This window comes from Egretta garzetta, unplaced genomic scaffold (genome assembly GCF_000687185.1).
Source record: "Egretta garzetta isolate BGI_Z169 unplaced genomic scaffold, ASM68718v1 scaffold287, whole genome shotgun sequence".
Taxonomy (NCBI): Eukaryota; Metazoa; Chordata; class Aves; order Pelecaniformes; family Ardeidae; genus Egretta; species Egretta garzetta.
The window spans coordinates 12,092,463-12,119,844 of record NW_009260435.1 but is presented as its reverse complement, the minus strand read 5'-3'; the positions used below and the strand labels follow the sequence as shown (position 1 = coordinate 12,119,844).

General features: G+C 36.9%; 1 protein-coding gene across 1 annotated transcript; it reads left to right on the top strand.

Moving 5' to 3' along the window:
- The first annotated feature begins 2,479 nt into the window (after positions 1 to 2,479).
- SECISBP2L (SECIS binding protein 2 like) lies at positions 2,480 to 22,606 on the top strand. The gene is given in 19 exon segments (XM_035899555.1): positions 2,480 to 2,527; positions 5,601 to 5,779; positions 7,134 to 7,255; positions 7,258 to 7,382; positions 7,931 to 8,066; positions 8,373 to 8,602; positions 8,692 to 8,716; positions 9,441 to 9,574; positions 11,399 to 11,530; positions 12,075 to 12,158; positions 12,927 to 13,094; positions 13,250 to 13,391; positions 15,093 to 15,262; positions 16,516 to 16,648; positions 17,660 to 17,822; positions 18,525 to 18,745; positions 19,396 to 19,550; positions 20,032 to 20,251; positions 21,230 to 22,606. Coding segments are annotated over 19 exon segments (3,261 nt in total). The 3' UTR covers positions 21,904 to 22,606.
- Positions 22,607 to 27,382: the final 4,776 nt, after the last annotated feature.

Genomic DNA, 27,382 nt, shown 5'->3' with positions numbered 1-27,382 from the left:
AGTCTTTGAGGAATTGCATTCATACATATTTACATGCATTTTGATTTATGCACTTAGTATTGCTTCTGATACAAAATGCTATTTGAAAAAGGATCTCCTCTCTTATTCTGGAGTTTCCTTCAGCTGTCATTGGTTGCATTTTCCACTGAGTCTCAAGCATGTCAACATGGTATTCAAAAAACGGAAATAATAAATACAATGCCAAATAAACCAGTTTGTTGTTGGTTTTGGTATCTGGCCGAAGGAGCACAGAGACAACCTGTTAAAATAAATAAGAAGTCTCAGTTGGAGTTTTTTTTTTTTTTTTTTTTTTTTGCTTGTCCAGTGCAATGAGAAATTAGCAGCTCCTTTACTTACCATGAAATTGATTATTATTTTCTTTTGCTTTTTGTTTCACTTTCTCTTCTTACACTATTAAGGGAATATTATTTATGTTGTTCTGGCAACGTGTTAGGAGCCAGGAGACCTAAAATGCCACTTACTAGTAAGAGGAGTTATTTTGCTGTTTATCTTCACCAACCCTTCCCCCTTGCTGAGAAAACTGTAGTCCTAAAGAAAATCTGCATAGATAACTTCGGGCAAATTACTTAGTATTGCTATTTCATTTCCCTTGCATGTCAAACAAAACCACTAGCCATCTGTGAAATGTCTGGGTAATCACATTGGGGAGTTAATTCTATTTATATTTTGGTTGGTTAGCAGTCTGACCTGACTTTGTATAATTGTTTCCCCTTTTTGCTTTAAGTTTAATAAAGTTCAGTGTACTCATCTGAAGGCACATCCTGTGTAAAAAGAACTTGGAAGTGTTTTAGAGGGACTGGTAAAAAACTATAAGGAAGCAATGTGTTGCAGTTAACTTTGTTTAGCTGGTAATACGTTTGAGCTGTCGTCTTGTTTTCTACCCTGAAGTAGAAATGGGGCCTTGTTGTCTAATGAAATGCGTTGGTTGTGTGGAGGGTTGCTTGTATGATGCTTGCAGACTGGTTTTGAAACACCTGTATTAAGGTTTTTAAGTTTACAGTTGCTATTCTGGTGAGTTAGCATATATATACATATATATAGCCTACAGAACAAAATGCAAAATTTCGAAGCAGAGGTTTGCCCTAAATTCTTCTTTTTGCTGAGACAGAATTCTTGGAAGTATTAAAAAAACTTCCGCAACCAACTTGTAGCTGCAGATTAAATTGCACAGGAAAGCAGTGTTTAGGGTATAATGCATGTAAAAGACTTCTGAAATGCACTTTTGATTCTTTTAAATAACAGACACTATCAAAGTTATGTATGCAAAAAAAAGAAATTAACTTTCAAATGTGCCCATAGGTGTTTATGATTACAGGATCTGCTGTATCTTTATTTTACTACTATAGGTAAGCTAAATACCTTATGAGCTGTACAGAAAATGGTAATTAAATATATCAGCCGATTGCTCTGTCATAGCAATAGTTAATCATTACCTGTATAAGAGACTGGGCAACAAGAAAGGAAACATTAAAATTGTCCTTCTAGTTTGGGCATCTCTGAGTTGTTTGAACCTAGCAAAATCAAGCAGAATAGTTCAAATAAAATTTTCCTAAACTTGTCGAACTACTTGGTAAGTGTTGTGGTGGTTTTTAATAAATTTTTTTAAAAGCCCCAAACCTAAAAGTTGCATAATCCTATTTTTACTGGAAATATTTAAATAAATCAAATTTTATCCAAAATACTTGGTAGGAAAAGTAAGGTAGGGATTATATTCACAAACTGACAAGGAAGACTTTGCTATGGCAGCATTGCTGATGGGAGTCGTTTGGCTCCTGCTTTGATCAGTTACATCTCCTTTTTCTTAATACTTGATGTGAAAGACCATTCTCTTATAATGCGAATAATGATGATATAGTACAGTATCATTGTAATGAGACCCTTCTGCAAGTGACTTGCCATTAAGGAATGACTTTTGTATTTCATCAGTGTCCCAAAAAAATACAGGGAAGGAGCAGACAGTCAGACTGGAAAGACCTTTAAAATAGGGAATTTTGTCCCAACCTGAATCACAAATGCAATGTTTTGACTATTTTCTGAGCTAGTACTGGAGTGGTTTATAATTAGTATCTTGACGAAAGTTCACTTGATAATGTTGCTGGGAGATAGTGACCAGCAGATTAGGAATAGTTGTTTGAAAGTTTTCAGTGCTTCATTAAGAATACCATATTTGTAAGGCACTCATCCTAGTTTTACTGTTGAATTTTCTACAGATGAGGCAGCCTTCGTGTGCTTCTTTACTGTTTATGCCATCTGGTTTTGTAGGCCAGCCCAGAACTGAATCTATTCTTATGCAAATATTTTTGCCTGACAATCATGAAATAGCATGAAAAAGCCCTCTTAGTTTTCAGGGAGGGATTTGAGTGTCAGTATTTCTGTCATTTATTACATGATTGCTGTACATAAGCACTTGACAATTTTTTTTTTTTTTTTTTTTTTTTAATGAAAAGTGTTCATCGCCATGGTGCTATGTGTTGAGGCAAATGCCTTGGCATTTTGCAGAGGGCAGGTGAGCGAGCTGAGGGATGTGCCCCCTGAGGCCAGAGGGGAACCTCTGGCTAGAGCAGGGTGTTGGATTTGTGTTGGCACGAGTTGGGTGCTGCTGCTGCAACGGCACCACAACTTTTCCTCTAAACCTAACTTCATGAATTGGAAAAGAGCTAACGTAGAAGGAAGGGATGTTCACCTACTACCTAATGATCAAGAAATGCATTTAATTAATATTAAGGTGATTGTTCCATTGTAATGCAGACCTTGTTGCACAGTAGGTAGTGGCACTTCTGTATTGGTGCTTAGTCATAAGCATTTTCAGAATAGTCATTAATAACCATTTTTTTTGGCAGAGATAGTGTATCTTGTCACTTGCTAAGACATACTTTCCCCCTCCCGCCACTCTAGTTCCACTTCTATCCTTTTATTTAGTTTTTTAGATGTTTTGTTTTCCTTTTTTGATTGCTGCTAAAACTTCAGGTCTCTTATGCTACAGTTTTAGCTGTAAATAACTGATGTTCTTACTAAATAAGTATATCAAAGCAGAGACTCGTTTTGTTGAAAGGGACACTTCTGCTTTTCCAGTGCACTTGGTCAAGTCCAACGACACAGAAGCTTCTCAAGAATGGTTAAAAATAATCATAGACTCCATACTTCATGACTTTTTCCTCTTTTTTTTTTTTTTTTCCCCCCCATTTTGTATAATTTTTTTGAATTCTTAGTTCAATTATAAACAAGCTTTGGCCTTGTTCACTGTGGTTTGCAGAATGTCCTACCATCAAAGTTGTTAAGGATGTAACTTTGATCTCAAGTTAATACTTGCAGACATATTGCAGACAACAGTCTCCTGTTCTAAATTATATTTCACTTAGAAAGCTTCCTCCTGTGTTTATAAAGTTCAATTTTAGTGAGCTGCACTATATTTGGAAAAAGTGAGTGATGTTTATAGAAATTATTTGGTGAGCTGATGTTTACAGGAAATGGCTAATGGTGAATTTTGAGCTAATACTGCATGAAATCTCATGAAGTATGAACTAGCAAATTTGATAATGGAAGGATAAAAGTAAAAACAGAGGCAGATACTCTGTAATAACAATTTTTGTAGGAAGAGTTTGATTCCACTTGTACAAGTCATCCAGACAGCTGTTACAGAATGATTGCCTTTGTAATTACTTAGTTTGACTGTCATATTTGGAGTTGAAAAGAAAGCCAAAAATTTTGCTCAATGCATAATTTTTGAAATTGGCTGGGAATTCTAATATTACAATTGTAAGTAATATATATTGAAAATACTTCTATATTATAAAAATGTATTGCATCAATCGCTGGTAGTTACAACAACTTAATAGTGAATATAATACTTATAGGGAAGTTAGGGAGCTTTTACAGTCTCAACTGTGTTTTTTTCTCTCCTCTATCTAAGCGTACATGACAGCAAAGGACTTAAATACCAGTTGGTTTTCAACTTGCTTGGTGAATTACAGTGTAACTCATGATCTGGGTAATTTACTTGATGATTCTACCTTTTGCTCAGTAATTAAACTTTCTTGTATGTAAGTGTGTCAGACTAACTAAGCAAAGACCCGATATTCTGCATGAGTGGGTCTTGACCTCACTGTTGTTCAAACCAATGTTAGAGCTAGGAATCTTTCTAGTTCAGTCTGATACATTAAAGCACCTATTCATCAAGTAGAAGCAGCTTTTCTTACTGACTGGGACAACTGTATTTTCAAAGATTGTTGGACCTGCTCCTCCCAACTTTTCCACCCCCATGTTGCTAAACAAATATGGGATCTGATCCCATGTTTTATTTAAAAAATAAATTCTTTTTTAATAAGTTTGTAGATTCAGATATTGGACAGTAAGGCTGAAATGTCTCTGGATGGATTGTGGATTTGACACAGAGCAAGGACATGGACTGAGAAGCGTGTGGTAGGCATGGGTCTACTTGCCATAATATTTTCAGAGCTCCCATTGTTTAACTGATTCTGCTCACATGGGTGTTGTACAGGTAGTGGCAAGGACAGAAGACTGTCATCAACGTATCAAACCTTCAGGCTCTTCTTTTTGTAAAATAACGGCAGGTATTCTGTAAAGGTTATGTATTGACTCTGGAATTGTTTATTAGACAAATGGAAGGAACAGTTTCTGGAGTCGTCCTCTGCTTTAGAGAGAACTTTCTTAGAAATTGGTATTTTATGAGCTACTAATGTGAGACAAGTATAATTAAGCTGAAATCTTCGTACAAAAGGATGCTTTGTGGCTGAATGTAAATTATAATGGAATACATAATTTAAGGGTACTTCAGATCTGCAGTTTTCTTATTGAATAGAGCATTTTTCATTGTTTAAATAGAAGATCCAGCTGATCCGTACGAGACCAAAAGTGTGGGTAAAAAAACCTTGTAAGCTGTTGAGGATACCTTTAGGATCAGGGAAGATACTCTTCTTTGAAAGCACAGTTTATAACTTATTTCTAAGCATTCTAATTCCCTCTTCGTGGCAAAATTTAACCATATTCTTAACACTTTAAAATATGTTAAAATTGTGTGGATGGAATGTGTATGTGAGGTTCTACTGTGATACAACATCTATTTTGGCAGTAAACCATAGGTTTACTGCTGAAAAATCTTTTTTATAATTGCTTAGGAACATGGTCAATTTTGTAGAGCAGACCAGGCATTACTACATCTTCCATATGTTGGTTTCACTTAGGAAAGCCTACACAACTGTGTTCCACCTACAGCGCTAACTTGATTTCTTTCTGTGTTCAGGCTAGTGTATCCTCTGCAAGATCTGAACTTCAGTCCCTTTTAAATTAATTAGTGTTTTTCTTGCACTTTGAAAATGTAAAGGTTCATACAAATGCTAAATGTTGGTGGTCTGTATTGCAGCCTGTGTTGATTGGAAGGATGTAACAAGCACTTACCAACTGTTTTCCACCTCTTTGAATTTACTGCAGAAATCCTGTAGTCTTGTCATCCATTTGCCTGCTATTTGTGATAATTGCCATACAACTTCATGAATCTAAGTGTTCCTCAACAATTTATGGGTTTATTTAATGAAGACATTGTTTCTTTTCTCTTTCTTAAGAATGTCAAGCTGTCAGCTGAGGTAGAACCGTTTATTCCTCAGAAGAAGGCTCCAGAAACACTAATGATCCCAATGGCACTTCCTAATGACAGCGGAGGAATTAATGGCATGGAACCAAGTCCTATCCCCAGCTACCTGATCACTTGCTATCCATTCGTACAGGAAAACCAATCCAATAGGTAATATGTGGTTGTGGCCTTCATAGAAGGTGATCTGTTTTTAAATGAGTTTAAGCTTCTGGTTGACTTGAGAGGAGTCAGTGACTGTTGGCTGTATATTCATTTTGTTCACTGTATTTCATCTTCGGACCCTCGATGGGTGAGGAAGTTTTTCTGTCCTCAGTCTCTTTTTGCTTCTTTCCTTCCCTCTGCTTTTCTCTATTCATACTCTTTGTCACTTGTCTTTCCCTGGCTACAGAGGTCTGGTACAAATCCCTCAGAGTCACCTGCTGTGCTCTTGCATCTTCCAGGGCAGTCAAGAGGTCTGTGTCTGAATATCTGATGCTGAAGCAAGGCTCTAGGTGTCCAACTTGGATCCTGCAATGGCAAAACAGCATGCAGCTGACACTTTTATTGAGTGTAGCTGTATCTAGTTTTCTTTGCATAACTAGTTAGACATTGAGTTTAGGAACTCTTTGTTCTAGCCCAAATGTGGTGTTCTCTGAATGCACAACTTCAGTGTTGATTATTTTGTATTGAAGGCATAAGTAATTATTGGTGTCTGGTTTTGAAAAATATACCCAATGTTTCCTTAGCACAGCACTTCAGTGCTGCTGCACTTGAATAGGTAAGGAGAAAAGCAATGCTGTAGCGACTGCCTGCTACGGATCTGCAAAATTATCCTGAATCTTTAATTTTCCTCTTCTCTTTCTCTAATATTCGGGCCTATGTATTTTCCATGTAGATGTTCTCCTGGTCTCTTGGGGGTTTGAAGAAAAAGAGAATTGGGTTCATAGTTTCCAAGGAGGTATTTTTGTAGTATGCTGTATCATAAATAAACACAGGAGTAAGTCTCCACACTTGCTTTCAGTAGTAAGTTTGTAAATGCCTGTTTTCACGTGTGCTGTTTACAGCCTGCATTTTCATAGGAATTTTGAACAAGGGTGAGTTGGCAACTTAATATACTGAAGTACTCGACCCTGAGTTAGCTAATGAATGTTACTGTTCCATGTGTCTGCTAGCTTACCTAATCTAAGCTTAGGCATCTACTTAAGTTATATGTGTTTTCTGAAACAAAGAAATTGTAATGGGTCTGAAGTACTTGTCAAAAGATATGCCTACATTTTATTTCCAAGTTAAATATTAGTTTATACTAATTTGAGCTCGTAAATCATTTAATTGGCATTTTTAAGAAGTCCTAATAAATTTAAGTTCAGTTATTAAAAGCTAGGAGCTCATAAAACAAATGAGTTGTGGTTATTTGGTTGTTTGTTTATTGTTTGGGTTTTTTTTTTTTAAGGGCGCGGTAGAGGTCTGAATTTCCTTGAGAGGGAAAAACTCACTGAGCAGTTGTCTTTCCCTTTGATTTTTACAGACAGTTTCCATTATACAACAATGACATCAGATGGCAGCAACCCAACCCAAATCCTGCAGGACCATACCTTGCTTATCCTATAATATCTGCGCAACCACCTGTTTCTCCTATTCTGCACCCTTTCAAACAGCAAATGCTGTGAATACAGTTACTGCAGAATGCACTGAGCGTCCCAACCCATCAGGCCAGGTCTTTCCATTATCCAGTCAGCGGAGCAGAAGCAGTAACAGGGGACCAGTCATACAAAAAGTAAGTCTGTTTGTTTTGTTTTGTTTTTTAATAGGATAAGTAGAACTGTAAAAAGAAAATATCTTTGCGCAGGAAGCATGCATCTCACTTGAGCAAGAACAGGTATGTCAGTAGTATTAATGAAAGGAAAGGTGGGCAGAAAAGGTGTTAATCAGAGCGTACCAGCACTCTGTCTACAGAGGCATTTTGTGGTAAAATACTTGGTGAGTTTATAAAGCCTGCAAATGTAACATGGGAAACTCCCTTCCACTGCCTCTCTGCTGGTTTGGTCTGAGCTTAGAATTACTTCATTAGACAACAAAGGAAGTATACCCCCATAACTTCTTTGGTTTTTTTGGTCCTTCCACATCATAATGAACAGTTCATGCAGAAAGTACTGCAAAGAGGTTAATAAATAAAATATTTTTAATATTATTTCCCTTAATCTCTTGTCTTTAAACATGTCACTTCTGTGGAGAGCATTAGAACTTTCAATTGCTTTGTTTGATTACAGCTATGAAGTCAAATCATATGACTTATCTGTATGTGTGGCTAATCTTTTAAAACAGCAACAGCAGTTACAGACACACATAAAAAATAAACGTCCTCCAGTGAAAAATGTCGCCACCCAAAAGGAGACTAGTTCATCAGGTCCTGAGAACAGGTCAAAGATTGTTTTGTTGGTGGATGCATCGCAACAAACAGGTAATTCCTTTCTTGTCTTCTGGGTGTACAAAATAACTAGAACTACGTGTCAGTCGCCATCTGTCCTAAAAGAAGGTAGACTTTGTTGCTATCAAAAACAGACTCTTCTTGAAAGAGTTGGTTATGTTTAGGTTCAGCTATTAACAATATTTTTTTTTTTAATTCAATGCTGGTTTTAATTTTATTAAAAGGAAATTGTTGTCATGTGCAAAGACTCTGGCTTTTTCCATTTGTTTTTGATGTGTACGTTTTTTCATGTCTTATAATTGCTTGCTCAGGAATTGTTATTTTTATTGTGTCTTGCAGACTTCCCTTCAGATATAGCTAATAAGTCACTTTCTGAGAGCGCCTCTACAATGCTTTGGAAATCAAAAGGCAGGCGCAGAAGAGCATCTCACCCTGCTGCAGAGTCCTCTAGTGAACAGGGCGCAAGTGAAGCGGACATTGACAGTGACAGTGGCTATTGTAGTCCTAAACATGGCAATAACCAGGCTGCAGCCATGACTTCAAGAAATACAGATTCTTGTGCAATGAATGTATGTAAACGTATCTGAATAACTTAACTGTATTTGTATCCTACAGACTAATAAAAATTACTAAAAAAACCTGTTTTCTTCCTTTTCAGGTTGTGGAACCATCAATAAATACAAGTAAGCATTGTCTTAGCTGGTGAGCTGTTTAAAATTTGGCTGGGTCACTCTTGTATTTTGCTTTACATTTTGCTAGGAACGGTGTCTCTATCTTAGTTCCAGCATGTTACTCTAACGGATCAGATACTTCTGAAGATATGTCTTTACTGTGATTTCTACCACCTCCACCAAGACCCCTGTTATTTCTTGAAAGAACAAGTGTATAAGTAGCTATTGCTAATGATATGCCTTTCTTTAAAGGGTTAAAAAAAGCCAGAGACTCAATGGAAGCATTCAGACAAAGCTGTGCTTCTGTTGTATTTTATCCTCAAGCTTCCTTACCCTGTTGGACTGCAGTTCATACCTGGGTAGTAATAGAGCCAAACAGTTCTCCATCTCTGTTTGAGTAGTACTGATACTTGTTTAGAGCCTTTAGAGAAATACTGTGACATGAACAAATATTTTGGTTAGTTTGGTAGTAGTGGGTAACGCTACTGGCTATTATTTATGACTGGACCAAAATTGTTACGGATATGAACCCAAGATTTCTTTTGTCTGATATCTTCCTGATGGTCAGTTGTTAGCAATTTGAATGTCTGTCATCTGACTCTTCCATAAAGACAATTCTGCTAACTTATAGAAATACTACAGAAATAAATGTCAGATAACTTTATTTGTATCAAAATTGTGATCCTGGCTCTGCTGGCATGTGTATCATTGATGCATTTTGTAATTTTTTTCATAGAGGGCACTTCTCTTTCAGCTGGTATAAGTTGGGCTAATGTAAATTCCCAGGCAACTCAAAAAAAACCTTGGATTGAAAAAACTCAGACGTCTTCTAGAGGTGGAAGACAAGCTGAGCAAAGAAATAGTTCACAGGTATGTTGTTAGTGGTTCTAAATGCATGTATTCTGTTTCATGTAATATATGACAAAAAGGAATTTAAAATGGATTATAAAATTACATATAAAAGAACCGTTAATGAAAACACTGAGCGAAAAGTGTAGAAACTCAACCTAGAAGTCCTGTTCAGATTTCTACTTTGTATGTTTCTTGAGCTAGCATTGTATCATAAATATATAATTTCATGTACTTGACTATCTTCTCCCTATAGCCTGTTCTTTATATGTATCTACCTAGGAAGAACATTATGTATATAAAGCAACTTGTGAAATGAAGACAGTGTGGGTGTAAAAAAAGTTAGTTCAGTTTTTTGACCCATTCACACTATAGAAGAAAAAAAAAATAATCTCAAACTTCCTAAAGAAAGATTCTGTTGTGATGGTGAACTAGAATCCTGTTTCTCACTCCTGTTGTCTCTGAAACTTTCTTTTTAAAATTTATATAGGCTTACCATATTATTTTGCATTTTTATTATTAATAAACTGTTCTATGCTGAAACTTGAGTATTTTGTTCAAGTGGGACAGGATATCTGTAATTAGTATGTGAGGAAAAGGTAGCCTTCCTAATTTTGCTAGTCTAATTTATTTGGGGGGGGGAGAGTGTGCAGAGGGGGACAGAGAGAAGGCTGAAACATCTGCCTGTGCTTAAACATAGATTTTGCTTGAATTCAGTTACTGCAGACAAGAATAGCTGAACTTGATGTGGGAGCTTTATCACAGACGTGCCTGTATGCGCGCATATATATCTGAGCTAGCTTGTCCTATTTAGTTTTTTAGATGGAATTGCTAATTTGTCTTGAATCTTCCCAGTTGGTATCCGTGGGTTTATTACATGAAGAAGCTTGTTAGTGCCTGTATCTGGCAACATAGCAGTTCTGAATCTTTTTATAACCTGTAGTCAAACTGGAGGCTTTTAGAAGCCACTACTTGTAGTTTACAGCATTGGGAGAGTAGGAAGAACCAGATTTCCTTTCATCCAGTCTCGGTTTCAACTCTAAATCTGGCAGTTATTTTAGATATTTAAAAACAAAGCTGGCAGAAAGAGTTCTAAATGAGGTTTCCTCAGCCAATTTCACTGTACCTCAAGGCAGAATTGTCCTGGAAACTATTTTCCTTTGAAACTAAATTTGTACCAGGTCTGTAGGAAACCTTCTTGAGAAATACATTAGTATGAGAGATCCAGAATTTCAGATTCAAATCATGCTTTGTTTTTAGCCAACCAGTCTTGCATATGGGTTTCTATCAGCCTCTCACATAATAAAAAGAATGTTTATACCACTATACTAAGGTCTCTGGTCCTTAGAGAACTCTGTCCCTGTGCACTGTCATAAAACACATGTTGAAAAGGCAATAATGGCATGCGGAATAATTATGTACTGGGAGAAAGTTCTCTTGATTGATCATGGTTACAGACATTTCCTCAGGATTCATGTCCGAGTTATATAGAGTCACCAGCAACTCCTGTGGTTTTCTCCAGGATTGGCCAAAAGGACCCTATTTTTTTTAAATTAGGAATTTAGAGATGAATGTATAGAGATGCTGTATTTGGCTTGGGGGAAGGGGGAGCAATAATCTGACACTATCTGTAGAATATGTTTGCAGGTTTAAAAAAAAAACCAAAACCCCCCCCCCCCCCCAAAACAACAACCACCACCCCCAAAGCACAGCTTATTAAATCTAATTCCGTAAAAACTGTACTGTGTTAGTTGCTAATTAGCAGACATAAGAATGCCTTACATGCCTGCACACACATCTTGAAAACTTGAAATTGCAATCACCAATCATGTCCACTATTTTCAGTCTGGTTTCAGATGCAGAGACCACAGCACATCTTCAGAAAGAAGGCAGAATTTGCAGAAACAACATGAAAAACCTGTAACTATAAGCCAGTCAAGTAGAACAGAGCAGAGTCCTGAACCTCTGTATTTTGAGGTAATGTATGAAAACTGTTTCTGCACTGTAGTGATGCAAGTTGTGTGTTAAATAAGTGATATTCCCAATGAGGAGAAGTTGCAAAACATCTGACTTTGAGGTGTACAATATAGTGCACTAATGTAATTATTATGTGATGTTTTCGTTGTGTATGTACAAAAACTTGTATTTGGGTCTTGTGGAAAGTGTAAGAATTTAGAACTATTTGTGATTGACAAATTAGGTAAGCAACCCTCAAGTAACTTTTTCTATTCATTTGCAAATAAAAATTACTGTGTTCTCTGCTTTATCTCCCCTCTCCCCTAATTGTAATTGGATTTCTTTAGTACAAAATGCTAATAAATTGTTCTTTTTTTGAAAAAGATTATTTGGATACAGAAATACTGTTAACTTTTCATCATATTCTATTTGTGTCACTTTTAAGCCCTTCTAGCTTATGTGGAACTTCAGGATTCAATTCATTCTAGCTTCAGCTATTTCCATTGATGCTTTTCATGTGACTTTTGGTTCCGTTCTCTTCATTCTTAATTTGTGTATTGTTTAGGATGAAGATGAATTTCCAGAGCTAAATAGTGACAATGGCAGCAACAAAAGTAGTAACATGCAACAAAAGATTTCACCCAAAGTAGTAAGTAAATGTTTTGTTCTGCAAAGCACTTTTAAGTTGTTTTGAGATTACTTAATGTGTGTAATTTTTTTATGCATCTCTGCTACAATACTTACAATGCAATAATTATGATGATTGTAGGGTATTTGCATTATCAGTTTTGGATGCTAAAGAAATGCCAATTAAAATAAGTGATGCAGGGAACCCATCTTAAAAACGTGCTGGATTTTTGTCTGCTAATGAGGTTGTTAACCAGTGAAACTGTAAGATGCATACGAGAGACACTTAGAATCATGGAATATCCCAGGTTGGAAGGGACCCATGAGGATCATAGTCCAACTCCCAACTGAAGTAAAAATAAACTAGACTTAATCTGCTTTAAGGCTGTAGAAACTGTTGTTGGAAAGATGCTCATTTAATATCTGATCGACTTAAATTTTTTGTTGTGGAACTGTACATACAGACTACTTAATCTATATGGCTGCTTGCCAGAAAAGTAAAATCCTATGTGAAATACTCGCAGAGGGGAAAAAAAGCCACTGCCTTATTTAGCAATCAGACTGGAAAACCTTCCGAAGGCATAATTGGCCGTTTTTTTCCATACAAAAATGAAACAGACATAAATTTCTAGGTTTATTAACCAACTTTGTCAACTAGGTGTACTTAATTGGGATGTCATACTGCTGGCCAAAGCAATGGTTCATTCGGTTTCTGGAGGGCCATGTTTCCTATGGTTTTGAGAGAAAGGTCTTTTAATTGTGTTCTTTTGCATTCTGTTTCAAATCCTAGTTGGATGACTTACCAGAGAATTCTCCAATCAATATAGTCCAAACTCCAATTCCCATTACAACCTCTGTACCAAAGCGTGCAAAAAGTCAGAAGAAGAAAGCCTTGGCAGCAGCACTTGCAACAGCTCAAGAGTATTCGGAGATAAGCATGGAACAGAAAAAGCTTCAAGTGTGTAGTGCTAGCCCCGCCCCCCCAAGTAGTTGGTAAAGAGGAGTATCAGCTGTTGCTCCCCTTTATGCTATAAAAAAAAGAATCTCTTTGTAAAGAATGTTTTGCGGGCACTATTTCTTTGTGTTTATCAGCATGTGATGTTCATATTATAGGAGGCTTTATCAAAAGCAGCTGGAAAGAAAAGCAAGACCCCTGTTCAATTAGATTTGGGCGACATGTTAGCAGCTCTTGAAAAGCAGCAGCAAGCAATGAAAGCTCGTCAGATAACCAACACCAGGCCTCTCTCATACACAGGTAATTCTAATCTGATTGACGATTGCTGAATGCATTTTGTGACAGTGTAAGTGTGATCAATCTGAGCATCTTAAATACGCTTTTTTCTGTCAGGTTTTAGTTTTTGAATATAAACATAATAAAAACCTGGGAGGGCTTTCTTAATTCATTTCTCTAAAAATTCAGCTGTGCTATCTTCCTCTGAGTTGCAGTATGCAATGGTGAAAGTCCATGTAGAACTGAGGGTAAAGTTCTCTTAAAATGAACTGCTATTCAAAACTCAAGATTCCTGTCTTGAGACTAATTCAGAACTGAAATGAACATGTGAAAAGAACTGTATTAGGTCAAACCAAACATCTACTACAGATACTACAGAGTTCTCTTTGAAAGCAGCTTAGAGAGGATAACTGTGACTATGATACAGAGGGATGCCTCTCCAGGATATTCTTCCCACCTCTACTGATGATAGTTCAGGGCCACCTGACTCTAGGCTTTCTCAAATCAAATTTGTTTTGTAAGCTATCCATGACTTCTATCACATGCTTTTACTGTCCATAAGGTCCAGTGGCAGTGAATTCTAACCTTACTACGTGCTGGGTGGAGAAGCTCTTCCTTCTACTGTTCTACTGTGTTTTTTTGTTGTTGTGTGTGGTTTTGTTTTTTGGTTTTTTTTTTTGGGGGGGGGGTGCCCTGCTCGTAATTTTGATAGCTTTCATAACCTCTCTATTACAAGGAGTCTGAGCAATCATTCCCTACTCTCCTCCTCTATGATTCTTAGAGGTCTGTAATCTCTATTCTAGTCTGAAGAGTCCTAGTCTATTTAGTTATTCTGTTGTGGAAGCATGTCTTTTCTGATAATCCATATTGTTTTCTCTGTACCATCTTGTAGCTCTGCTGTATCTTTCTGAAAATAAGGAAGATCAGACATGCACAGAATATTAAATTATAGTTCCATCATGAATGTATGCAATGGCTTAATTACACTTTTTTGTTCTCTGTTTCTTTATCAGTGCTTAACATTAAATTAGTTTTTTTTATGCTTGCTGCTGTAATGTCAATTCTGAATTGACATTTTTGTAGTTACCTATTTTAACCCATGCATCTCATTCCTGAGCGATAGTACGTAGCCTAGAGTCCACTGTTATGCACATAGTTACAATTTTCCTTCTTGTGTGTTGCTTCATTTACCTGCTTTGAGTTTCAGCTGTGTTCAAACATTAATTCAAGTTGGCAAGGTTGTATCAAACAAAGCTCAGCAAAGAAGAGTTGTCGTTTCCATTGGAGACTGCATTTCTCTTTGTCTCTTTCTTGCAGAAGATAAACTTAACTACATGCTGCACTCTCTCATCTGTTTTGTCCTGTCAACCAATCAAGTCTTCAACAACTAAAAACCAATGTTTCATAAATATTTGCAACTTATCTTACTGTTACCATCTTACTAATAAAGCTACATGTAGTCATGTAAGGGATCTCTCTCAACAGTATTAAAGTAATTCCTTTCCTGGAATCCATAGCTTCCTAAAACATGAGCCTAAGTTGAAGAAAGCTTAAAACCATCTGGAAGCGACAATATCTGATGACATAATTTTCCTGTCATTATGAACTGCTTTTTTCCAAGGAAGGAAAATGTACTTTGAAAATTCATCAGTGGAAATTCTGAAAACAGTGTTGAAATAAAGCTGACATGTCTTTTGGTGAAACTAATATCTTTCTTGTATTTAGTTGGCAGTGCTGCTCCTTTTCATACCAAAGAATCTGCCAACAGAAAGTCCTTAACAAAGGGACAGCCATCTATGGGGTGCCTTAATCCTTTGGATTCAACTGCCCCAAAAGTGAAAAGAGGAAAAGAGAGAGAGATTGCAAAACTGAAACGCCCTACAGCGCTTAAAAAGGTAAACATGTCAACCCTGGAGTGTCTTGACCCACACTCATACTTCAAAAATAAAACCTGATATTTTCTTAATTGAGGACTAATGACCATGAGTATAGGGTAAGGCAGTCATGAGCTGCTGCCTCCAGTTCCTGTTATACTGATGTCCCATCCTCTGGATCTAGGCACGTAACATACCTATCTCGATAAGGATTGCAAGGATTTTTTAACTACAAGCGCTAGGATATATGGGAAAACTTGCACAGTTTTTTCATGTTGAATCCTAGTTTGTAGTGCAGTGTAGTATGCTAACCCTACATTTTCCTACACTTTTTTTAGAGATGGGTATAGACCTTGAATTTAAAAAACTATTTTTAATCAAGTACATTTTAGAAATAATTGGTTGTATATATCTATATACATGCACATATAAAATAGTTACGTACACAGAGAATACAATATGTATGGAAATCAGAAGGTAAAATACAAAAGAACCTAGCCCTAAAAAAGAAAGTGTGAAAAGCTTTTTAAAAAAAAAAAAAGGTGAAAGTCACCTATACTCACACACCACATTTCTTGTCAAGATCACTTTATGATACGGGCAGTTAGAACCTGGTAAAACTGTGTTTGTAAAAGGGTTGACTTTGGCTAAGTTGCTTTTTCCCTCCCCATCCCATTCTGTCCCTTGTGTGTCGTACACACCACCACCACCCCCCTGCAGTCTTTTTTTCTGACTTATCCATGATCTACTTGAGAGAGGGAAATTCACAGCTACCTGTTCAGAAAAGTTTTATAAACTCTGTTGTCAGTGCCTTTATGTTGTTGTTGTTATTTATCATGGTAATATCCAATATATCTATGGCTACTTACCTTTGCACTTTTTTTATAGAAAGGATTCAATCTGTTGTGATGCTTCACTAAGATGGCTAGTATTCTTGCATAAGGTGGTTTTTTTACATGGGTGGGGATTAGGAATTGTTAATGAGGGAGTGTTATGTATCAAAAAGAAGCTGTGAAATTACTTAATGCTTAAACTGTTGAAAGCACTGTTTATGTAGAAATACGAGAATATTGAGTATACCATCTGTAAAATGCTGGAATGAAATAACTGTTCGCGATCAAAGAGGAAAGTGAAATGATTTCAGAGTTTTCTATCCTGGCATGGGTAGGAAGGTTCAGAACAACTTGGTTAACTTTATGTTCAGTCAAATGGATGTTTTTCTTTACAGGTATCTATAACTTTCAGATGTTGATAGCTGTCATTTTTGTTCCTAGATTATTTTGAAAGAGAGAGAAGAAAAGAAAGGACGTTTATCAGCTGATCATAGCCTTTTGGGATCTGATGAACAGAGAGAGGTTCATATAAACTTGACTGCTGATCACTCTCAGGAGCTGGTCTCTCAAGAAGGTTGGTCTCTATCTCTCTAGTCCCCCTTCCCGCCCACCCCACTTGTACTAATCTGCTTATTTTAATATTTTGTCTTTCTCTTTTTATGCAATACAATTTGTTGATGGTTGTCTTTCAACTTTTTTTAACATTATGAGATACTAGAAATTGGAACACTCTTCTAAAATGTCTTGTCTGTCCCTCAGTTGTGGAAGGCTCAGGCAGTATGCATTCTAAGTATATAATCTCTGTACAGCTTTTGAATTAATTTCTCTTGAGTGGATGTTCCCAACACATGTTAGAGTTGATAGCATTTTTGATAAGTGGGAAAAAATGTGACCTGTTATCGACCACACCATGTTAATCACAATGCATTTTAATCATGAGCATACTGAAAGTTTTCCACATACAGAAGTTGCAAACTGTAAATAAGGTTTTCCAGTTTGTTAAATGCTCTTGTCAATCAACTGCAATGTTTAGACTGTCGATTTGCAGCAACTGCTCTGAGCAACTGGGAAACTTGAAAGAAATGTCAATTGCTTTGATGTGTTTTGGGGGGGGGGGGGGTGAAGGGGAGGGGAAGGTGTCTGTCAAGATTCCAGGTGTACTGCTTCAGAACTTTTCTTCTGAATGACCTGCCTGACTTCACCTGACTGAAGATGTGTGATGATCTTAAATGTTCTAGGTATAAATTAGTTAAATATTGTATATATACATAGCAAAGAATTATTGGAAGAAATTGTAACATTTAGGCAAGTTTTCCCTTCTGTTCTATCCACTTCCCAAACTAAGCTTCAGGTATTTTTTAATGAATATTCAAATATTGCTTATTTACCCAACCCATGCTGTGCATTGGGTATATGCTTGTTTTGTTTTCCCCCCTCTCAACTACCCCTCCAGGGAAGAATACTGTTTAGTGTTTTCAGAATGTAATTTGGCAAAAGCGAGGGAGCAATACATAAGCAGCGCGATGCTGTTTCTTTTATGTGAAAATGTCTTTTCATTTTATAATGTTTCAAAATTGTCTTTCAGAAACTGGATTAAGTATGCCTAGCGATACTTCACTTTCACCAGCAAGTCAGAATTCTCCATACTGCATGACCCCAGTGTCACAAGGTTCACCTGCTAGTTCTGGAATAGGCAGTCCAATGGCATCTTCTGCAATAACCAAAATTCACAGCAAGAGATTCAGAGAGTAAGAGTTTTGCATTGTGAACATAAATTCATAAATGCACTTCAATCACCCTCATCTTTTAAGTGTGGATAGGTTTAGTAGACTTAGGAAGAGCTTAATGAACATTAGCTACCCTTTCATCAACAGAAGTTTCTGCAGTTATTTTCTGCAAGTATTTTTTTTTTTTTTGCCATAGATGGATTGCTGCGTGTGTGTATGTACATACACAAATGTGCATATATATGTACACACACATACTTTGGGCTTTCTTTGGTTGCTGCAACAAATAAGCTAGGTGGAAGTATTCTCTAAAAAATAATTTTTAAAGAAGGGCTACATACGATTTGCATGGGAAGGGAAAGGAATACTTACGAATGCTGAAAATACTGTAATAGTCTGAACACATTACTGCTTTTTTATTAATGTATCTTTATAGAGTACGAAATTAAGATAATAGTTTCTTGTGGCGCCTATTGGAGTATTTCTTTGTATTAATGTGTTTTACTGACTTCTTGAGGTAAGGAGAGTTACTGGAAATATAAATGTTTTCAGGATGTATTTCTAGCTTATGGCATACAGTCTGATTTCTAAATCCTTTTAATAACTTCAACAGTTTTTATTAAACTGTTCTGAGGAAGTAAAATTATTTGGTAAAAGAAGAGGCTCAGTGAAGTAGTACTGATTATGTGCTATGCTAATACTTGATGTTTTTTGAATTGACAGATACTGTAACCAAGTTCTAAGTAAAGAAATAGATGAGTGTGTGACTCTCTTATTGCAAGAGCTTGTCAGCTTCCAGGAACGGATTTATCAGAAGGATCCCATGAGAGCTAAAGCAAGGAGAAGACTTGTTATGGGCTTGCGTGAGGTTACAAAGCATATGAAATTAAACAAGATCAAGTGTGTAATCATATCTCCCAACTGCGAAAAAATCCAGTCAAAAGGTATGAATGATAAAACAAGGTAACTGCTTACTGCATTTAACTGTTTACAGTTTTCTTGTGCTTCTTTGAAGTGCTGATTAGCAAGGCTAGAAGCATTTTTTAGTTACTGTGCATGACATAACGCTTCCAGAATCAATTGTGTAATTGCCACTCCACATCCATTCTGGAAGAAACTTCTTAACAGGGGGTGAATAGCTTAAAGAAAAATAGGTATTACAATAGATTTCAATTTTATTCCATTCAGTCTTTGATACACCTAGAGTCCTGAGCTCTGGATGCTCTTAAGGAGGATTCCTTAAGAGGATGTGAATTGGTTAGTTAGCCAACCAACACATTTTGCCACAACCAGAAGCGTAAACAGAGGCTTCCTGAGATATGAGGAGAGCAAAGCTATGCTCAAGAAAAGAGCTGTGAAAAATTCTGGTTTCATTTATGTGTAGGACTAATAGAGAATACAGAATATTGCCTTGATCTGTACTCGGTCACTATACTTGAAATGTATAGCTTCTTATCCTGTAAGACGTATTACCTGCTGGTGATACGTATTGAAGTTTTACTGACTAATTACAGTCAAAATGGGATAGAGTTGTATCGTGCCATACTATGACTTTTAACTGATTAGATACCTATTTAAAATTGTTTTCTTCAAGGTGGACTAGATGAGGCTCTATATAACGTAATAGCCATGGCTCGGGAACAAGAAATTCCTTTTGTCTTTGCTCTTGGCCGTAAAGCTCTTGGCCGTTGTGTGAACAAGCTGGTTCCTGTTAGTGTAGTGGGTATCTTCAACTACTCAGGTGCTGAGGTGAGTAATTCCATTCATGTAAGTGGCTGGAATAAACAATTACGTTCCTTGTAGTTAAGAATTTATTTGACATGGAGAGCACACCCACCTAATACGCATTTGATAATGGCCCTGACCTGATCTATATTAGGGGGTGTTTTTCTTTTGGAATTCAGTATTTACAGAACGGAGAGACTATGTTGAAACACTTCGGTCGCAACATCTCCGTAGCTTTCAAATAGACTTGAATGCCATCTGAAATTTCTGGAAGGCTTAAGATTGTAAGAAAAACAATCTTTAAGTACGTATCATCAAAGCTGTGTAAACACAGAGTGGTGGTTTTGTCTTTATTTAATACAGAGAACTAATTTTTAGTCAAAGGTATTTGGTGTTAATAAACGTAAGGCTTGTTAAGTGGTATACCTTTGACTAAGAGGAGTAATTTTAAAGTGAAAATCACTAGTAAGAGCTACTGATTATAAAACCTGCTTTTCATACTTAGGACCTATTTAATAAGCTGGTATCGTTGACTGAAGAGGCCAGAAAAGCATACAGAGATATGGTTGCTGCAATGGAACAGGAACAGGCCGAAGAAGCCTTGAAGAATGTCAAGAAGGCACCCCATCATATGGGTCATTCTCGTAACCCCTCTGCAGCAAGTGCTATCTCGTTCTGTAGTGTTATTTCTGAACCCATATCTGAAGTGAATGAGAAAGAGTATGGTAAGTGTGTTAAAACTTTTGTAACTAGCAGCTGAAATTTTCCAAATGCTGTTTCTTGCAAAATGTAGCTAAAAATACAATATTCCTTAATAACTTACAGTATTCTGCAATTTTCAGGGATAAGAGAAAATTGCTTAGTCTTCAGGTAGTTTTGCAAGTCACTTTTTTTTTCCCCAAACTCTATCAAAAATAACAATTTCAATTTGTAATCCTCAGAAGTGTTACAGTTACCTAACTCACATCTGTGGAGTTGGCTTCTCCAGTTTTATCGAACTGGTACCAAACACAGAATTGATTATGTGATTGAGGAAGAACTGATGACAGAGGGTAGGAACTAAATTATTGAGGTCTCGGAAGATAGGACTTATAGCTTAAATTTTGAAACTTGAGATGGCAGTGAATGATTCTAGTGTAAGCAAAAGGCAAATTTATTTATCCAGTTGCTTAAGCCCAGATGACAGCAGGGATAAAAGGGAGAATGGTTGTTTGAAGTCAAAAGACTTTTATTAGTCTTACAGTGAATTAAAAAGAATACTCTCTTGGTTTTAGTTTATTCTTCTGTGGTGTCTCAAACTGATTCCACTTGTTAAATGTTTTCTGAAAAATCCTTAAACAGATGATGTAATACTGTGGCAATTTTCTGTTTTTAATTTATATGTGAGAGTAATCCCTTTGACTATACTCACGGTTTCATTTGATGCTTCCACACTACGCAGGAAACTAAGTGCACAAACTTCCAACTTTGTAATGTCTAGTTTGGGATACTGTAGAAACCCAAGGTTATTCATAGCTCTTTCTGTTGTTTCTCCCTTTACCTTCTTCCCCCTTTTTCTAATTGAAATTTCTCCAGTGAGCATAGAATAATACTAAAATTATTAGCTTCTATTGTTGTTTAAACAATTCTGGGGTGTTCAGGAGAAATATTTTTATATAGAAAGAATTAATGTTTCCTTCTTAAACTTCTTTTGAAACTTGTAGAAACAAACTGGAGAAATATGGTGGAAACATCTGATGGTTTAGAAACCTCTGAAAATGAGAGAGAATCCTCATGTAAGACTGCAGTATCAGAAAAAGCTGGTAATGGTCAAATTGAAAAAGCCACTCTTAATAAACAACCACCTTTGGCTACAACTGGCACTACCTCAGCAACAAATCATGGAAAATCCACAGCAGGTGACAAAGATGAGGTGAAACCAGATGACAATCTGGAGTGGGCCTCACAGCAGAGTACAGAAACAGGATCACTGGATGGCAGCTGCCGAGATCTTTTGAATTCCTCCATGACAAGTACCACCAGTACTCTTGTACCAGGAATGCTGGAAGAGGAGGAGGAAGAGGAGGAAGATGATGATGAGGATTATGCCCATGAACCAATTTCTGTAGAGGTTCAGCTTAACAGCAGAATTGAATCTTGGGTTTCAGAGACCCAGAGAACTATGGAGACTCTGCAGCTTGGGAAGACCCTCAGTGGTGCTGAAGAAGACAATGCAGAACAAAGTGAAGAGGAAGAAATAGAGACTTCTGAGCAGGCTGATCCAGTCGCTGATGGTGAGGAATGGACAAACGACAAGCACGCAAGTAACACTCAACTTAAACCCACCATCTGCAGTTCTTTGAATAAAGAACACGCAGATTCCATCTATATGCCGTAAAAATAAGCAGGAACTCAGGAACTTTTTAGAAATTATATTAAAACTAACTGTTGTAAAGGTTGCAGCCATTATTTCCTATGCTTCATCTCAACATTTTGCACTGTTAAACATTTAATATGTGTATTTAATTCACAACAATATTTTTGTAGCTGTCTGTTACTTGTTTGATTTAAAAACTAGCTTAGCTTTTAATCAGTATCTATTTCCCAGAATAGAAACTGTGTGGAAAATTTGTCAGTAAGTATTCATTTGATCTTTTGTAAAAGGAAACATCTTGTAACTGACCAGTTTTAAGCAAAAATCTTTTAAGATGTGACTGTATAGCTCATTTTCAAACATTAAGACTGACAAATTACCAAGACTTTGCATTGATGTTCTGCCAGGCATGTCAGTGTATTTGGCCGTGACTTTCTAGTTCTATCTAGGAATAAAAGTGACATTTTGGTTCTCTTTGAAGAAAAGCTAGAAAAACCCATTTGCAGTCTTAATGAAAAGTACATAGTAGAGAAATCTGTGTGTGATTCTCATGCTGAGATAGATGCAGCTTTTTAGTTGGTCTTGGTGAATGCATCGTTAAAAAGCTGCTGATAGTAGAGATGGTTACAATAAGCTGTAACAACTTTGATTCCAGAAAAACTTTAAACCAGAGGGATATAATTAATGTTTTGGGGTTTTCTTTTTTAAAAGGTGGAAATACTGCATTAAAAAAAAAACGGGAAAGAAAACAAAAATTCCCCATGCTCTCCACAGTTGCTGTCTGCCAAACCACACTAAGTGAATCATTAACCATAATCCCTATCCAGGGCTTGTAATCTGCATAACATTGCTAAAAGCAAGAATAGTCCTTTAACAGCAAGTGTGAATGATGTGGTGGCTTGATGTACCTACACATTCATCTGCATGCTTTGATCCTGGCCGCCCTCGTGTTGAGTTCAGGATGTATCTTAACAATTCTTACTCAAAATGTGACCTCTTTTTCATCTGATCTTGCAGTTGTAGCAGCTTTAGGAGTTGACCTCTAGAGTAGAAAGGGAAGTAGTTACTCCAGGAAAGGAGGAAGTGCCCTGTAGTATGGGGAGGTATTTCAGTGGTTCAGAGAGGTAAAAGGAACAAAAATATGCCCTCCCTGAAACATACATGTTGCTAGAGAATTATTCCATGTCCTGTTCTGAATATTGAAGCAAAATCCATTAAATGATGATGAATTTGTTTCAGATTGAAGATGGAATATGTGTCTAAACCTTGCACCTAAGGAGTCTGTTTTCCATCTTTGCCTTGTACTGGCAAGGGATGTAATGAAACTGCCAGCAGCAGGAGCTTCACTACAAGAGTAGCCAAAGAGTAACTCACGTGGATAACACTTTTATAGCAAACGTATGTTTCTTTTAATTCCACTTCATTTTTCTTGATCACTTGTATCAGAATGCATAAAATCCTCTGGGTAGGCTGAAAAAACACAAGAAGTGGATAGCTTAGTTAGGTATTTAGTCCACACATATTAATATGGGACCAATGCTTATAGTACTAGTGATGCTGGCATTTTAAGTTGCACTGGGAAAATAAGACTCCAGGTTTAGAAATCATCTATCCCTGGGTTTTGTGGATGCTAATGAGAATAATAGAAACTGTGTGTATTATGTAAATAATGCTTTGGTAGGTATAGGCATAGCAAATGCTATGTAGATAAGCAGTATAGAGAGCTGTTAGGACAACTGGCTGTTCTGTCACGTTCTTAGTTCCTTAATGTAATCTTTCTAGATGTTAGAACAGGCGTTTTATAGGAAAACAAAGACTAAGGAATGATGCCTCCTGAATGTTAAACCTTTTGCTGTACGTATGGCAGACTTCTGTTGTCTGTATGTTTTGAAAGAGTTGTTGCTTTAGGAAATGATAGGTGTTTGAACTGCTGACAAGCAAAACTTGCCCTTGGATGTGTAAACACGTGTCTCAACGCCAGCTGAGATCAGTGTATACACTGAGGGCAAAACTTCACCAGAACATCAAAAAAACAAAGGTGTTTGTAATTTTTCCTTTTGCTTTTTCAGTGCCAGTGATTCAAATAACTTTTGATCTTGAAGTATTAACATCAAAGGCGCATCTTTTTATATGTCTTTTCTGAACTTGGACTGTCATTTTAAAATTTTCTGACATTTATATCAAAGTCTTGTAATATTCAGCCCACTATTTAACTGCAATTTTGCTACAGGTTTAATAGAGTTCTTGAAGGTGATATAGCACTTCTAATATCTCTCAATTTGCCAGCAAATAAGGAACTAGTCTCTTCTTAAAATGTGGCAGATCACCCTTAGAGGAGCAAACTGAAACTGAGTGAAGGAAACTGGTTTTAGTGCTTCCTTTCTGATAAGCTAGGAATGAGCAATAACTGTGAGAATGAAATTGCGATTCCTTTGGGAGTGATCCATTTGCATCTAAAATTAGGGAAGTTCCTTGCCACTTGAAGCACTTGAGGAGAGTATCTCACTGTGGTAATTTTGATTCTATTATCACCAGAATTTGAAAAGAAAGCATACAAATGTTTTACAGTACCATGATTTTTTTAAAAAGTAGCTGGTTTTCTATTTCGGTATAAAAGTATGCAGTTTATTATACAGGTTGTTACTGTCCCCAAGAAAAGATGTTTCTGTAGTTATAGGTGTATAGATTTTTTTTTTTGTGAAAATGATTGTTTGGAAAACAACTCTACTTTTTCTTGAGACATTCTTTATAGAAATGATTTCACCACTCAATTTATCTGGTAAAATAAAAAATAATGTATCTGTGGTAGGGGTAGGGATCTTTAAAACCAATAGAGGCGGCTATGTATACAACCTATTTATATAAATAAGTATCTCTGTCAAAACAGTAATAAAACATGGAATACAAATATGTAAAATGGAAAAATTCTGAAGAACTTCTGTCCTTAGTTGGACCAAGTAACAATGTCTGAGTAAGGTTAAGGACCTGATCCTGCTAACACACGCTTAAGAGCATTAGTTCCACTGGCTTAAATCGGTGGCCTGTTTATCTGCTTAAGTTGTGTGCAAGTAGTTGTAGGATTGGAGCTAAACAGTGACAGAGGGTATTGACCTGTGTTTTAAAATTTCATTATAGAAAATGTTCTGTAATGCACTTGTTGGTGTTCTTCTGGTAAAGGTAAGAGGTGTCTTTATGCTCATTTGGGTGGGTGGGAGCTTACACAATGTGATTCTGTTCAGTTCTTTAACACAAGCTTAAATTTTAATAATGTTACTTTAAATATGTATGTAAAAAAGTATTATTGTTTGAAAAGCTGCTGTTTGCTGAAACTGTCATTAAGTATTTCCTGTGAAGTTGTGCCAACTAATGAAACTATTGAGTCGATTTCAAGGTCGGCCACTTAAAAATTAGACGTGACGATTTGTTAACAAAACAAAAACCAGCAGAAGCGAGCCATAGAAACAAGTAATGTGGGTTTTCTGCCCACCCTGCCACACACAAGGAAACGTGAGAATGTCTAACCCGGAACTTCCTTGCCAATGAATGGTAACGCTGAAAGTAGAAACCCTGTTGGCACAGCCCACCTTCTAAATGTTCATAAATAGTTCCTATATTTTACTTTTAAATAGACTCCAATAAGGAAAGCTGTTTAATCTTTAATGTCTTAAAACTTATAGTAATATTTAGGTTAAAGCAGTAGAAAAATCATTATGAAATACAACATGAAGAGGTTTGTTCCATTTCTTTTTTTTGCTGTATGAAGGATAATTGTTCTGTCTACCGTACTTTTTGGAGTAATAACAGCTTTTTTGCACTATGTAAATACTAGTGGGGGTTCTTCCATAACTAATAAAAATGATTGTAGAAATTTACAGCTTTGTTACAGCAATATGTTTGTTCACAACTACTTTATCCTGAGTTAATGTTTGCAAATGCTGCCCTGGCACGACAGGAGATGGAAAAGGTTTGTGTCACACCCTGCTTGGCCACAAGGCAGAGGAGCCAGTGGAGGGAGCTGAGCCCCTCCTGGCACCTAGACTGAGAAGAGCAGAAAATACTATATAGAAAAACCTACCATTCTTCAGAGACCATGGGACTCAACTAGGTCCAAACTATTGAGTTGGAAATAACATTTACTTAAGAGCAAATGAGTAAGAATAACCACAGGCATCTCCAAAACCTAGGATTTTTTGCATGCTGCTGATGTATGAGAACTTCAGCTGACCTGCCTGTATTGTTATAGTCGTGCATGAAGTCACCTTTGGAAAATAACACCAAGTTCTCAGCGTGTTGTCCCCTGTTCTCCAGTGAGTCACTGGTAACAGCTCACGCTTCCGCGGCTCCGCTAACAGTGTCATTAACTGGTTTTGCAACTCCCACGTGTGAGAATATTTGTAGCAATTCAAAAAGGATACAGCTTCATCCTGTAATTTTGAATTTTCTATTTATGTGCCTGAACTTCATGTTTCAATTCTGCTATTGCAGTTGTCTTCTGTTGAAAGAGCTTCTGTTACAAACCTTACTTTGTGGGCACTATCACTTGCTGTCAATATTACTCCTCACTTCGACAGTCGTGGAGCATGGTAATAAATAGTTATGCAGTAAAAAAAAAAAAAAAAAAAAATCCCATCTAGGTTTTGCCTGCATCTTTGCAACCTGGTACGAATTTTGGGAAGTATAAAAAAAGTAGGTGGTACCATGTGACTTAGGCTATGGAAGTGACAAGAAAATTAATTTCCCCAAAGCCTTACAAACTGAATTGTCCTCCCCATTTCTTCACCAGTTTTTAGTTCCCTTGAAGTTCCTTGCTTCTATTGAGACTTTTTTAAATGACAATCTAGGAGCACTTGGCATTTTGCATTGCTGCATGCACAGAAGAAGAACCACAAAAAAAAAGTTGCTCTGCTGTGGCTGCACTGAAGTTCCACCAGCAGCACCAGCACTGTCTGTGCTCCGAGAGCAGCCTGAGCTCTTGGGTATCGGAGCTGGGAGCTTATGGACCTGCATGCCCATAACATGCAGAAAGACCCCAGCCAGTCAAGCTGTGCTATTTATGCAACAAAGATTGCTCTTTGAATTTGCTTTCAGATTTTTAGGATAGCTGTGTATAAAAGTCAGGTATTTTTTTAACAGATTTTTTTTTTAAGAAAAGTTCTTGTTCAATACTGCTTAAAAAACCTGACCAAAAAAAAAAAAAAAACCTGACAAAAAAGACCCCAGCCCCACAACGAAACTTAAAGGAGATGCTGCACCTGAAGGCTGTTTACCTTGTGGGGTCTTTTATGAGTTGGCAAACACTACAAAAGGCCGGGCAGCCAAAGCTGGAAGGTGCTTTCTGGCCACTGCTGCAGGCCCCTGGCACGCTCATAGCTGTTAAATTGCCGTTTCCCAGGGGCGCTTGGTGAGCGCTCTCGTGCGAGGCGGATGCGTGGGGGCGTCCATCTGGATGCTATCTGCAACGCCCAGCTATCTCCCACAGTGTTGTTTTCCAAGGATAGTACTT